Here is a 14,274-nt window from a genome sequence, read left to right as displayed (position 1 = left end):
AGGTAAGTTGCTAGCTAGCATTAAACTTATCTTAATAAAACAATCAATCAATCATAATCCCTAGTTAACTACACATGGTTGATGATATTACTAGTTTATCTAGCGTGTCCTGTGTTGCATATAATCGATTCGGTGCGTATCGTTGCGCCAATGTGTACCTAAACATCAATGCCTTTATTAAAATCAATACACAGAAGTATACATTTTTAAACCTGCATATTTAACTTTGTGTCACTTCTCTTGCGTTCATTGCACGCAGAGTCAGTGTATATGCAACAGTTTGGGCCACCTAATTTGCCAAAATGTTACGGAATTATGACATAACATTGAAGGTTGTACAATGTAACAGGAATATTTAGATTTATGGATGCCACCCGTTAGATAAAATACGGAACGGTTCTGTATTTCACTGAAAGAATAAAACGTCTCGTTTTCGAGATTATAGTTTCTGGATTCGGCCATATTAATGACCTAAGGCTCTTATTTCTGTGTTATCATGTTATAACTAAGTCTATGATTTGGTAGAGCAGTCTGACTGAGCGATGGTAGGCACCAGCAGGCTCGTAAGCATTCATTCAAACAGCACTTCAGTGCGTTTGCCAGCAGCTGTTTATGACTTCAAGCCTATCAACTCCCGCTAGTTAGCGGGGTGCGCGCTAATAGCGTTTCAAACGTCACTCGCTCTGAGACTTAGTGGTTGTTCCCCTCGCTCTGCATGGGTAACGCTGCTTCGAGGGTGGCTGTTGTCATTGTGTTCCTGGTTCGAGCCCAGAGAGGAGCGAGGAGAGGGACGGAAGCTATACTGTTACACTGGCAATACTAAAGTGCCTATAAGAACATCCAATAGTCAAAGGTTAATGAAATACAAATGGTATAGAGAGAAATAGTCTTATAATAACTGCAACCTAAAACTTCTTACCTGGGAATATTGAAGACTCTTTGAAGACGCTTTCATATGTTCTGAGCAAGGAACTTAAACGTTAAGCTTTCTTACATGGCAGATATTGCACTTTTACTTTCTTCTCCAACACTTTGTTTTTGCATTGTTTAAACCAAATTGAACATGTTTCATTATTTATTTGAGGCCAAATTGATTTTATTCATGTGTTATATTAAGTTAAAATAAGTGTTCATTCAGTTTTGTTGTAATTGTCATTATTACAAATAAAATAAAAAGATTGGCTGATTTAATCGGTATCGGCTTTTTTTTGTCCTCTAATAATCGGTATCGGTGTTGAAAAATCATAACCGGTCGACCTCTATTAGAGACTTACCCAGAAAGACTCACCTGCTGTAATCACTGCCAAATGTATTGACTCAGGAAGTTGAATACCTCAAGATATGCGTTTTCTTATTATTTATACTTTTATTTATTTTTTTCATATTTACTTTTTTTTTTACAAATGTTAAACATTTTCTTCCATTTTGAGTATTTTGTGTAGATTGTTGACAAAATTATTAAATCCATTTTAATCCCAATTTTGTAAGACAAAAAAAGTCAAGTGGTGTGAATACTTTCTGAAGGCACTGTATATCAGGTCATCAAAAATGAGTTTGTGGAACACATATGGCTCCGTTATAATATTTCAGAACACAATTGCAATAACAGTGTAGCATAGTAGAACATACATCTATCAGAACCATGTGGCATGCGTTGCTGATTGACAGAACCTGTTCTACTCAGATGGATTAGTGAGTGCTGTTAACTCAAGTGAGATGTGATGTAGTAAACCTGGTTGGTTCTCTCCTTGGCCTCTCTCTGGGAAATCTCCAGCGTCCCCTGTTGGAGGATGAGCTTCTGCTGCATCTTCTGTGTATGACTCTCAACAGCAGCCTCTAATTTACAGAGCTTGACACAGAGAATCACATACATGGATTAAAGAAATTGGCAAAATCATGGTGTTGATGTGAGCAACCATTGTGAGTGATACAAATAAAAGAAAAAGTTTAACAAAAAAGTTAACCACATATTTGAAAAAAATGGTTGTCTGTGTTATGTAGTCTTGTGTACATATTGTGTGTGTGGGTTGCTTTGGTGCACCTGGAGGGATTTTAGTTCAAGTTCCTCCTGCCTTTCCTTAATTTCTGTGTCTTTGTCTATAATCTCCTGTTTCTTTTGCGCCAACTCTCTACATGTCTCCTCCAACTGACTGTGTATCACCCTGGGGAAACAAACACACATACAGTGGTGGAAAAAGTAACCAATTGTCATACTTGCGTAAAATATACCTTAATAGAAAATGACTCAAGTAAAAGTATTTGGTATCAAAACTAAAAGTATAAATCAATTCTAATTCCTAATATGAAGCATACCAGACGGGACAATTTTCTTGTTTTTTTAAATGTACGGATAGCCAAGGGGCACTCTAACACTCAGACATAATTTACAAAGCATTTGTGTTTAGTGAATCCACTAGATCAGAGGCAGTAAGGATGACCAGGGGTGTCCTCTTGATAATTGCGCGAATTGGACCATTTTCCTGTCCTGCTAAGCACTCAAAATGTAACAAGTACTTTTGGGTGTCAGGGAAAATGTACATCACGCACACACAAGGGCCCAAAAGTGTATCAACAAAGCAGAGCTCGGCACAAAACCCCAATATCCAGAAAAATCTAAATCCAGAAGGACTAGGGTATTTTTCTAATTTCACTGAAGTTAAACATGTGATACCTCTAACTGTACAATAATATCAGTGATTACTGTTTTGATCAAGAACAGGAGATGATAAACATAGCCGATAGCCTTCTAGCATATGATGCTGCTGTCTGTGTGGGAGAAAAACACAATGCTAAATTTAGACGCAGTCAGACAAAATGACCCTGCGGCTGTTCAAGACACTGGAACCATCCAAGCAATGATGGTGCCCTGCAGTTTGGGAGGAATGTACATAAACTCAGCAAAAAAATAAACATCCTCTCACGGTCAACTGCGTTCCTTTTTCAGTAAACTTAACATTTGTAAATATTTGTATGAACATAATATTCAACAACTGAGACAAACTGAACAAGTTCCACAGACATGTGACTAACAAATGGAATAATGTGTCTCTGAACAAAGGGGGGGTCAAAATCAAAAGTCAGTCAGTATTTGGTGTGGCCACCAGCTTTAAGTATTGCAGTGCATCACCTTGTCATGGACTGCACCAGATTTGCCAGTTCTTGCTTTGAGATGTTAACCCACTCTTCCACCAAGGCACCTGCAGGTTCCCAGACATTTCTGGGTGGAATGGCCCAAGCCCTCACCCTCCGATCCAACAGGTCCCAGGAGTGCTCAATGGGATTGAGATCCCTCTTCGCTGGCCATGGCAGAACACTGACATTCCTGTTGTCGTGTCTTTACTTTCATTAAATGAAGACTTTTAGTTTTTATCAAAGAGTCTCTGTAATCAGCATTATGTGATTAACTAATCAGGCAAATGTAATTAACTAGGAAGTCGGGGCACCAAGGAAAATATTCAGATTACAAAGTTATAATTTTCCTAATACAACTTTTCAGATATTTTAACGTAGAAAAGAGGACGATCAGCTGTCCATCCTGTCTCCCTGTAGCGCTGTCTTAGGTATCTCACAGTACAGACATAGCAATTTATTGCCCTGGCTACATCTGCAGTCCTCATGCCTCCTTGCAGCATGCCTAAGGCACGTTCACGCAGATGAGCAGGGACCCTGGGCATCTTTCTTTTGGTGTTTTTCAGAGTCAGTAGAAAGGCCTCTTTAGTGTCCTAAGTTTAAGCTGTTAGTGTCTTAACGACCGTTCCACCGGTGCATGTTCATTAATTGCTTATGCATGGGAAACAGTGTTTAAACCCTTTACAAAGAAGATCTGAGAAGTTCAAAACAAATCAAATTTTATTGGTCACATTCACATGGTTAGCAGATGTTAATGCGAGTGTAGCGAAATGCTTGTGCTTTTAGTTCCGACCATGCAGTAATATCTAACAAGTAATCTAACATTCACATCTACCTTATACACACACACACACACAAGTGTAAAGGAATGAATAAGAATATGTACATATAAATATATGGATGAGAGATAGCCAAACGGCATAGGCAAGATGCAGTAGATGGTATAGAGTACAATATATACATATGAGATGAGTAATGTAGGGTATGTAAACATTACATAAAGTGGCATTGTTTAAAGTGACTAGTGACGCATTTATTACATCCAATTTTTAATTATTAAGTGGCTAGAGATTTGAGTCAGTATGTTGGCAGCAGCCACTCAATGTTAGTGATGGCTGTTTAACAGTCTGAAGGCCTTGAGATAGAAGCTGTTTTTCAGGCTCTTGGTCCCAGCTTTGATGCACCTGTACTGACCTCGCGCTTAATGAAGAGTTTGGAGGGGACTATGGTGTTAAATGCTGAGCTGTAGTCGATGAACAACATTCTTACATAGGTATCCCTCGTCCAGATGGGTTAGGGCAGTGTGATTGCGATTGCGTGTCTGTGGACCTATTGAGGCGGAAAGCAAATTGGAGTGGGTCTAGGGTGTCAGGTAGGGTGGAGGTGATATGGTCCTCGACTAGTCTCTCAAAGAACTTTAGGATTACGGAAGTGAGTGCTACTCACATAGTCGTTTAGCTCAGTTTTATTGGGAACAGGAACAATGGTGGTCCTCTTGAAGCATGTGAGAACAGCAGACTGGGATAGGGATTGATTGAATGTCAGTAAACACACCAGCCAGCTGGTTTGCGCATGATGAGGACGCGGCAAGGGATGCCGTCTGGGCCGGCAGCCTTGCGAGAGCTAACGGGTTTAAATGTCTTACATCAGCCACGGAAGAGGGGGGGCACGCAGTCCTTGGTAGGCGGCACAGTATTATCGTCAACGCAGGCAATGGTGTTTAGTTTGTCTGGAAGCAAGATGCCGGTGTCCGTGACGTGGCTGGTTTTCTTATTGTAGTCTGTAATTTAATGTAGACCCTGCCACATACGTCTCGTGTCGGAGCTGTTGAATTGCCAATCCACTTTGTCCCTATACCGACATTTCGCTTGTTTGATTGCCTTGCGGAGGGAATAACTACACTGTTCATATTCTGCCATATTCCTAGTCATCTTTCCATGGTTGAATGTGGTGTTTCCTGCGAATGCCGCCATCTATCCACAGTTTCTAGTTAGGGTAGGTTTGAATATTCACAGTGGGTACAACATCTCCAACGCACTTCCTTATAAACTCAGAGTCAGCGTATAAAATCAACGTTATTTTCTGAGGCTTCCCTGGAACATTTCCCAGTCCGCGTGATCAAAACAATCTTGAAGTGTGGATTCTGATTGGTCAGACCTGCGTTGAAAAGTCCTTAGTATGGGTACTTCCTGATTGAGTGTCTGCCTGTGTCTGCCTGTAGGATGGTAGGAGCAAAATGGAGTTGTGGTCGGATTTGCCGAAGGGAAGGCGGGGGAGGGCCTTGTACGCATCCCGGAAGTTAGAGTAGCAGTGGTCCAGTTTATTGACTGCACGCGTGCTACAGTCAATGTGCTGCTAGAATTTAAGTAGCCTTGTTCTCAAATTTTCTTTGTTAAAATCCCCAACTACAATAAATGCAGCCTCAAGATATGGTTTCCAGTTTACATTGAGCCCAGTGAAGTTCCTTGAGGGCTGTCGTGGTGTCTGCTTGGGAGGGAGGGGGGGGTATACACGGCTGTGACTATAATCAAAGAGTGTTCTCTTGGGAGATAATGTGGGTGGAATTTGATTGTAAGGAATTCTAGGTCAGGTGAACAAAAAGACTTGAGTTCTTGTATGTTGTTATGATTACACCATGAGTCGTTAATCATGAAGCACATCACTCCGCCCTTCTTCCCAGAGAGTTGTTTATTTTGTCGGCGCAATGCATGAAGAAACCCGGTGGCTGTACCGACCCCGACAACATATTCAGAGAGAGCCGTGTTTAAATGAAACAGAGAATGTTACAATCTCTGATGTCTCTGGATGGCAACACTTGCCCTAATTTCATCCACCTTGTAGTCTAGAGACTGGACATTGGCGAGTAATCTACTCAGAAGTGGTGGGTGGTGTGCACATCTCCGAAGTCTGACCAGGAGGCCACTCTGGGTACCCCTTATGTGGCGACATCGTTTTGGGTCGGCCTCTGGGATTAGATCCAATGTCCTGGGTGGTGGTCCGAACAGAGGATGCGCGTCGGGAAAGTCGTATTCTTGGTTGTAATGTTTGTAAATTGACGTTGCTCTTATATCCAATAGTTCTTCCCGGCTGTATGTGATAACACTTAAGGTTTTCTGGGCTAACAATGTAAGAAATAATACCTAAAAAAAAAAAAAACTACTCGAAGCGAGGCGACCATCTAAGAGAAAAGAAAATCCATCATTACTTTAAGACATGAAGGTCACGCAATACGGAATATTTCAAGAACTTTGAAAGTTTCTTCAAGTGCAGTCGCAAAAACTATCAAGCGCTATGATGAAACTGGCTCTCATGAGGCCCACCACAGGAATGGAAGACCCAGAGTTACCTCTGCTGCAGAGGACAAGTTCATTAGCGTTACCAGCCTCAGGAATTGCAGCCCAAATAAATTCAAGTAACGGACATCTCAACATCAACTGTGCAGAGGAGACTGCGAGAATCACGCTTTCATGGTCAAATTTCTGCAAAGAAACCACTACTAAAAACGACACATAAGAAGAAGAGACTTGCTTGGGTCAAGAAACACGAGCAATGGGCATTAAACCGGTGGAAATTTGTTCGTTGGTCTGGAGTCCAAATGGGAGACTTTTGGTTCCAACTGCCGTGTCTTCGTGAGACGAGGAGTGGGTGAGCGGGTAATCTCCGCTTGTGTATTTCCCACCGTAAAGTATGGAGGCGTCTGAGTAAGGGCTATTTGACCAAGAAGGAGAGTGATGAGTGCTGCATCAGATGACCTGGCCTCCAAAATCCCGACCTGGTTTGGGATGAGTCGGGCCGCAGAGTGAAGGAAAAGCAGCCAACAAGTGCTCAGCATATGTAGAAACTCCTTCAAGACTGTTGGAAAAGCATTCCAGGTGAAGCTGGTTGAGAGAATGCCAAGAGTGTGCAAAGCTGTCATCAAGGCAAAGGGTGGCTATTTGAAGAATCTCAAATATAAAATATATTTAGATTTGTTTGACACTTTTTTGGGTACTACATGATTCCATGTGTGTTATTTCATAGTTTTGATGACTTCACTATTATTCTACAATGTAGAAAATAGTAAAAAATAAAGAAACCCTTGAATGAGTAGGTGTTAACTTTTGACAGGTAGTGTGTGTGTGTGTGTACAAGTCAGAAGTTTACATACACCTTAGCCAAATACATTTCAACTCAGTTTTTCACAATTCCTGCCATTTAATCCTAATAAAAATTCCCTGTCTTAAGTCAGTTAGGATCACCACTTTATGTTAAGAATGTGAAATGTAGAATAATAGTGATCTATTTCAGCTTTAAATTCTTTCATCACATTCCCTGTGGGTCAGAAGTGTACATACACTCAATTAATATTTGCTAGCATTGCCTTTAAATTGTTTAACTTGGGTCAAACGTTTCAAGTAGCCTTCCACAAGCTTCCCACAATAAGTTGGGTGAATTTTGGCCCATTCCTCCTGACAGAGCTGGGGTAACAGTCAGGTTTGTAGGCCTCCTTGCACACACTTTTTCAGTTATGCCCACACATTTTTTATAGGGTCGAGGTCAGGGCTTTGTGATGGCCACTCCAATACCTTGACATCGTTGTGCTAAAGCAGTTTTGCCACAACTTTGGAAATATGCTTGGGGTCATTATCTATTTGGAACACCCATTTGTGACCAAGCTTCAACTTCCTGACTGATGTCTTGAGATGTTGCTTCAATATATCCAACATTTTCCTACCTCATGAAGCTATCGATTTTGTGAAGTGCACCAGTCCCTCCTGCAGCAAAGCACCCCCACCAGTGTACTTCACGGTTGGGATGGTGTTCTTTGGCTTGCAAGCCTCCCCCTTTTTCCTCCAAACATAATGATGGTCATTATGGCCAAACAGTTCTGTTTGTTTCATCAGACCAGAGGACATTTCTCCAAAAAGTACGATCTTTGTCCCCATGTGCAGTTGCAAACTGTTGTCTGGCTTTTTTTATGCCAGTTTTGGAGCAGTGGCTTCTTCCTTGCTGAGCGGCTTTTCAGGTTATGTCTTTATAGGACACGTTTAACTGTGGATATAGATACTTTGTACCTGTTTCCTCCAGCATCTTCACAAGGTCCTTTGCTGTTGTTCTGGGATTGATTTGCACTTTTCGCACCAAAGTACGTTCATCTCTAGGAGACAGAACGCGTCTCCTTCCTGAGCGGTATGACGGCTGTGTGGTCCCATGGTGTTTATACTTGCGTACTATTGTTTGTACAGATGAACATGGTACCTTCAGGCGTTTGGAAATTGTTCCCAAGGATGAACAATACTTTTTTTGGGATTTTCCCATGATGTCAAGCAAAGAGGCACTGAGTTTGAAGGTAGGCCTTGAAATACATCCACAGGTACACCTCCAATTGACTCAAATGATGTTAATTAGCCCATCAGAAGCATCTAAAGCCATGACATCATTTTCTGGAATTTTCCAAGCTGTTTAAAAGGCACAATCAACTTAGTGTATGTAAACTTCTGACCCACTGGAATTGTGATACAGTGAATTATAAGTTAAATAATCTGTCTGTAAACAATTGTTGGAAAAATTACTTGTGTCATGCAAAGTAGATGTCCCTTGACTTGCCAAAACTATAATTTGTGTAGTGGTTGATAAACAGTTTTAATGACCTCAGTTCATGCGGTTACTAAAACAGCTGTATTGTTAGATTGGTAGCAGATATTTTTGTACCGACATCAGATTTGATTAGCAGAGAAGTAGCTTAATAGTTTAAAAAGATATCAAGCACAATATTCCAGACCGATATGCATGTTTTAAAGTTTCAATGGCATTCCTAGCTTTAAAAACGGTGTACGAGTAGCTTTCTAAATAATAATAACTCAGAAGAATGTCAAAGATTTAAAGCTGCAATATGTAACTTTTTGGGCGACCTGACCAAATGCACATAAATGTTCATTATAGATCTGTCATTCTCGTTGAAAGCAAGTCTACGAAGCAGTAGATCTGTTCTACGTGCGCTATTTCTATGCTTCCCATTCTTAAGTTTGCTTTTGCGTTTACTTTCAGTTTTGTACAATAGCTTCAAACTTCTGAAAATACAAGCTTTTTTGTTATGAAAAATATATTTCAAAGCTGTTTAGATGGTACAATGATTCTCTACACAATGACTATTTGTTTTGTTGCATAAACTGAAATTAGGCTAACATATAGGCTGGGTTTCTGTACAGCACTTTGAGATATCAGCTGATGTACGAAGGGCTATATAAATCAATTTGATTTGATATTGCACCTTTTAAGTGGGGACTCTTGCTTCGCAAGCCCCACTAATAATAATATGAATAATTAGGATGCTTATATTTCTCCCGTTTCATGTACAAGTGAGTATTAATACGCATGTGTGAATTGGAAATGTTTTTTTTGCATATCCCAACTCCCCCTGAGACACTCTCGGAGAGTGGGGTCACAGCCACATCTTGGCACTCAAATATTTTCAATTGAAACAAAGCATCTGAAAGAGTTTCATGAAACAATATGAAAGACATGATCCTAGGGATACACATGGAAAATCCCCCAATAAAACTGTCATGATATGAATGTTTTCTTTTCATAATGTATGAACTGGAACTGGAGGGCAGGCAAGGACGTAATGTCGATAGCCTATAGTCTACCTTATAAAAAGACAAGTAGCACCAGTTAAACTTTGTTACACAATCTGTATGGGCAGCTGCTGCGTCACAGAAAGTGTGTTTGACAAACAGCAGCAACAGATTCCCCACAACCAGTGACAATTGCCTCCAAGTGATGTATTACAAACGGGGGTGTGGGGGGTGTTCAGTCTTTGTCCCCTGGAAAATTACTTTAAGCACATAACCTTGGACAACCCTTGACAATAGAACACCACAGAAGCAACACAGCATTTATCTAATTTTACACAAGTTAAAAACAGAACCATGGCCATCATATTTTTGCTTCTTTCCCATTGGCCTGTAGCACAGTCCTTTGGTAATAATTTACACTGGTTTGGCTCCAAGTTCCCACACAACCCAGACAGGGTAAGAAGTGCTGGGAATAGGAGCTGAAATAAGTTCAGTGTTTATCAACCCCCAAAGAAAATCAAGTCACAAAAAAACGGAGTAAAAAGGGGATACCTAGTCAGTTGTCCAATTGAACGTATTCAACTGAAATGTGTCTTCCGCAATTAACCCAACCCCTCTGAATCAGAGGTGCGGGGGGCTGCCATAATCGACATCCACGTCTTCGGCGCCCGCAAAAGCAAAATAGATACGTATTTCAAATAATTTGGGAGCAGTACAAATTGTAACGACATATACAGTAATTATTTTAACATTCCTTGAGGCAATATACATTTTTACAAATAAATTATTTGGATTCAGCTTTGTCGTCAAGCTTCAAGCTTGAGGTGTTATGGCCCCATTGTTGAAAAGGAGTAAAGTGGGAGGCCAAAGTACCAGATACCAAATGGAGCCTCGGGTACTAAATGACTTGGGAGAGGGATGAAGGGGCTTCTGCCCAACTCATCTGTAGGAACACAAGATGAGGCCAACGGACAGGACTGTTTGCATTTGGGGCTCTCTCACCTCATCCCTGCTTGCAGTTTCTCCATGTCAACTTTGCGCTGCTCTGCGTTGGCCTGTGAGCGTCTCAATCGGTCTCGTAGCTCCTGCAGGTGGTCCAGTGTGTCCACCAGTTCTCCCTTCACCGTCTTCATCTGGCTCTCCAGCAGCTGGGTGCGGTGGAGGGAGTTCCTCCTGTCCTTCCTGGTGAAACGCACCTTCTCCTCCAGATCCTGGACTGAACCGGACAAGGCCCAGAGAACAAGGTTAGAAACATCACTCAGAGAAAGAGATCTCCAGATAAAGCCTAGTCCTCGACGAGATTCTGAACGCGCATTTTAATCAAGGACTCTGCTTAATCTGTGACCTGGAAAGTGGCCCATAAAGACACAGACTCTCAGACAAAGAAGATCTAAAAGCTGCAAAAATACACAGGGATAGCATCAGAACAGTTACTTACGCTGTAAAGTTAATTGCTATCAAAAGTAGATACTTGTATAAATCAAATTCTATCCTCCTAATTCCTGCTTACAAGCAAAAATTAAAGCAGGATACACCAGTGACTAGATAAATAAAGAAGAGGTCAGGAGCAGGACTCTAACACGGAAGCTTTTAACAAATCCCGCTATGCCCTCCGACAAACCATCAAACAGGCAAAGCGTCAATACAGGATTATGATCGAGTCGTACTACACCGGCACTGACACTCGTTGGATGTGGCAGGCCCTGCAAACCATTACAGACTACAAAGGGAAGCACAGCCGAGAGCTGCCCAGTGACACGAGCCTCCCGGATGAGCTAAACTACTTCTATGCTCACCTTGAGGCAAATAACACTGAAACATGCAAGAGAGCACCAGCTGTACCTGAAGAGTGTGATCATGCTCTCCGCAGCCGATGTGAGTAAGACTTTTAGACAGGTCAACATTCACAAGGCCACAGGACCAGACGGATTACCAGGACGTGTACTGCGAGCACGCACTGAACAACTAGCAAGTGTCTTCACTGACATTTTCAACCTCTCCCTGTCTGAGTAGGTAATACCAACATGCTTTAAGCAGACCACCATAGTGCCTGTGCCCAAGAACACTAAGGTAACCTGCCTAAATGACTACTGACCCGTAGTACTCACATCTGTAGCCATGAAATGCTTTGAAAGGCTGGTCATGGCTCACATCAACACCATCATCCCAGAAACCCTAGACCCACTCCAATTTCCATACCGCCCCAACAGATCTACAGATGATGCAGTCTCTATTGCACTCCACACTGCCCTTTCCCACCTGGACAAAAGGAACACCTATGTGAGAACGCTATTCATTAACTACAGCTAAGCCTTCAACACCATAGTGCCCTCAAAGCTCACCACTAAGCTAAGGACCCTGGGACTAAACACCTCCCTCTGCAACTGGATCCTGAACTTCCTTGATGTGCTGCCCTCAGGTGGTAAGGGTAGGTAACAACACATCCGCCACACTGATCCTCAACACAGGGGCCACTCAAGGGTGCGTGCTCAGCCCCCTCCTGTACTCCCTGTTCACTCATGACTGCACGGCCAGGCACGACTGCAACACCATCATTAAATTTGCCGATGACACAACAGTGGTAGGCCTGATCACGACAACAACGAGACAGCCTAAAGGGAGGAGGTCAGAGACCTGGCCGTGTGGTGCCAGGACAACCTCTCCCTCAACGTGATCAAGACAAAGGAGATGATTGTGGACATGATTGGCATGTGTCCTCAGATACTCAAAAGGTTCTACAGCTGCACCATCGAGCATCTGGTTGCATCACTGCCTGGTATGGCTACTGCTCAGCCTCTGACCGCAAGGCACTACAGAGGGTAGTGCGAACAGCCCAGTACATCACTGTGGCCAAGCTTCTTGTCATCCAGGACCTCTATACCAGGTGTCAGAGGAAGGCCCTAAAAATTGTCAAAGACTCCAGCCACCCTAGTCATAGACTGTTCTCTCTTCTACCACCCGGCAAGCGGTATCGGAGCGCCAAGTCTAGGTCCAAGATGCTTCTAAACAGCTTCTACCCCCAAGCCATAAGACTCTTGAACATGGCTACCCAGACTATTCACATTGCGCCCCCTCCCCTCCCCACACCACTGCCACTCTGTTGTAATCTATGCATAGTCACTTTAACTCTACCTACATGTACATACTACCTCAACTAACCGGTGCCCTTGTACATTGACTCTGTACTGGCACCCCCCTGTATATATTGTTATTTTTTTACTGCTCCTCTTTAATTACTTGTTACTTTCATCTCTTATTCTTATCTGTATTTTTTGAAACTGCACTGTCAGTTAAGGGCTCGTAAGTAAGCATTTCACTGTAAGGTGTAATTCACTGTAAGGTGTAATTCAGGTGTAATTTCACTGTAACCTGTTGTATTCGTCACATGTGACTAATAAAATTTGATTTCAACACAGACAGTTACTTACTCTGCAAAGTGAATTGTTATCAAAAGTAGATACTTGTATATTGAGTTGACTATAGAATCATGAGGACCATAATGGAAATTAGCCTCCAGGCTTTTTAATTTTTTTTGTTGTATGCATCTGAAGCAGCCTAATACTTACCCAATAATTATCCAATAAATGAAATCAATCAATCATCAAGGGCACATGCACTGTCACAAAACTACACTTAAAAAAAGGGTTATTCATTTGTCCCCAGAACACTTTTTGGTTCCAGGTAGAACCCTTTGATGGTGAAAAAGGTTCTACTTACTTAGAACCTGTTAGTGGTATAAGGGATCCTGTAAGGGTTCCATGTAGAACAGGAATGGGCAATTATTTTGGCTCAAGGGCCACATTGGGATTTCAAAATTCAGCAGAGGGCCACACAGATTTTCTCTCTCAATGTTAATTAAAAAGCCATTTGCGGGCCAGAAAAAAAGGCATGTAGGTCCATTCTAAATTCTACATACTTTCTATTTCGTTTTAGACATTCAAGATTGGCCTGGAGTGTTTATCCCAAAATAATTTGGGGGGTTGAATGGGCTCACAGGCCGGATCCAAAGTTTGCCCACCCCTGACGTAGAACCATGTATTAGTGAAAAGGTTCTACTTGGAACAAAAAAAAAATAGTACCTTTCACAGGGTTCTCCCAACCTATGGACACAATTGAAGAACACTATGGTTCTAGGTACCACCTTTTCTAAGAGTACATTTTAATCCTTCTATGATAGTTTATCTATATAACCAAAAAAATGCAGTTCTCATGCATTTCAGAGAACAAAGCTCAGTGAATTAAAGTAAGGATATTGATACAGACCCATATTGTCTCCGTTGTCCCGCCCTTTACTTTCCATACCAGACTCTGTCTTCTTGTCCAGCTTTCCTCTGGTCTCAGCTAGCATCTTCTCCATCTTAGAGAGCTGTAAGGCCTTGGTGTCGCTGTCTCTCCGTAGAAGCAGCATCTGCTGCTCTCGCTCACTCAGCTCTCCCTGAACCTTATTCATGTCCTCTGACAACTGCCTGCAGGACAGGACACAGACAAATCCTGGCTCTCAACAACAGGAGCACAAGGCTACTGGGAACGCTATGTCTGTAAACTGTCACCCTAAAGTCGCTTGCACTGATAATTGGCAACGCAGAAA

The 14,274-nt window shown here is 42.0% G+C and overlaps 1 protein-coding gene across 2 annotated transcripts in view; it reads right to left on the bottom strand.

The window, feature by feature from the left end:
• Positions 1–14,274, bottom strand: part of LOC110523008 (coiled-coil domain-containing protein 18) — a 42,614-nt gene that overhangs the window by 10,785 nt on the left and 17,555 nt on the right. For both annotated transcript variants that reach the window (XM_021601425.2, XM_036978433.1), the window contains 4 exons: positions 13,989–14,152; positions 10,689–10,902; positions 2,042–2,162; positions 1,733–1,849 (listed from right to left, as the gene is read on the bottom strand). In XM_021601425.2, the coding sequence (XP_021457100.2) occupies positions 1,733–1,849; positions 2,042–2,162; positions 10,689–10,902; positions 13,989–14,152 (616 nt within the window). The remainder of the gene's footprint in view (positions 1–1,732; positions 1,850–2,041; positions 2,163–10,688; positions 10,903–13,988; positions 14,153–14,274) is intronic.

This window comes from Oncorhynchus mykiss, chromosome 5, assembly GCF_013265735.2.
Source record: "Oncorhynchus mykiss isolate Arlee chromosome 5, USDA_OmykA_1.1, whole genome shotgun sequence".
Lineage (NCBI taxonomy): Eukaryota > Metazoa > Chordata > Actinopteri > Salmoniformes > Salmonidae > Oncorhynchus > Oncorhynchus mykiss.
Note: the sequence above shows the minus strand (reverse complement) of the source record. Positions and strands in the feature narration are given on the sequence as shown.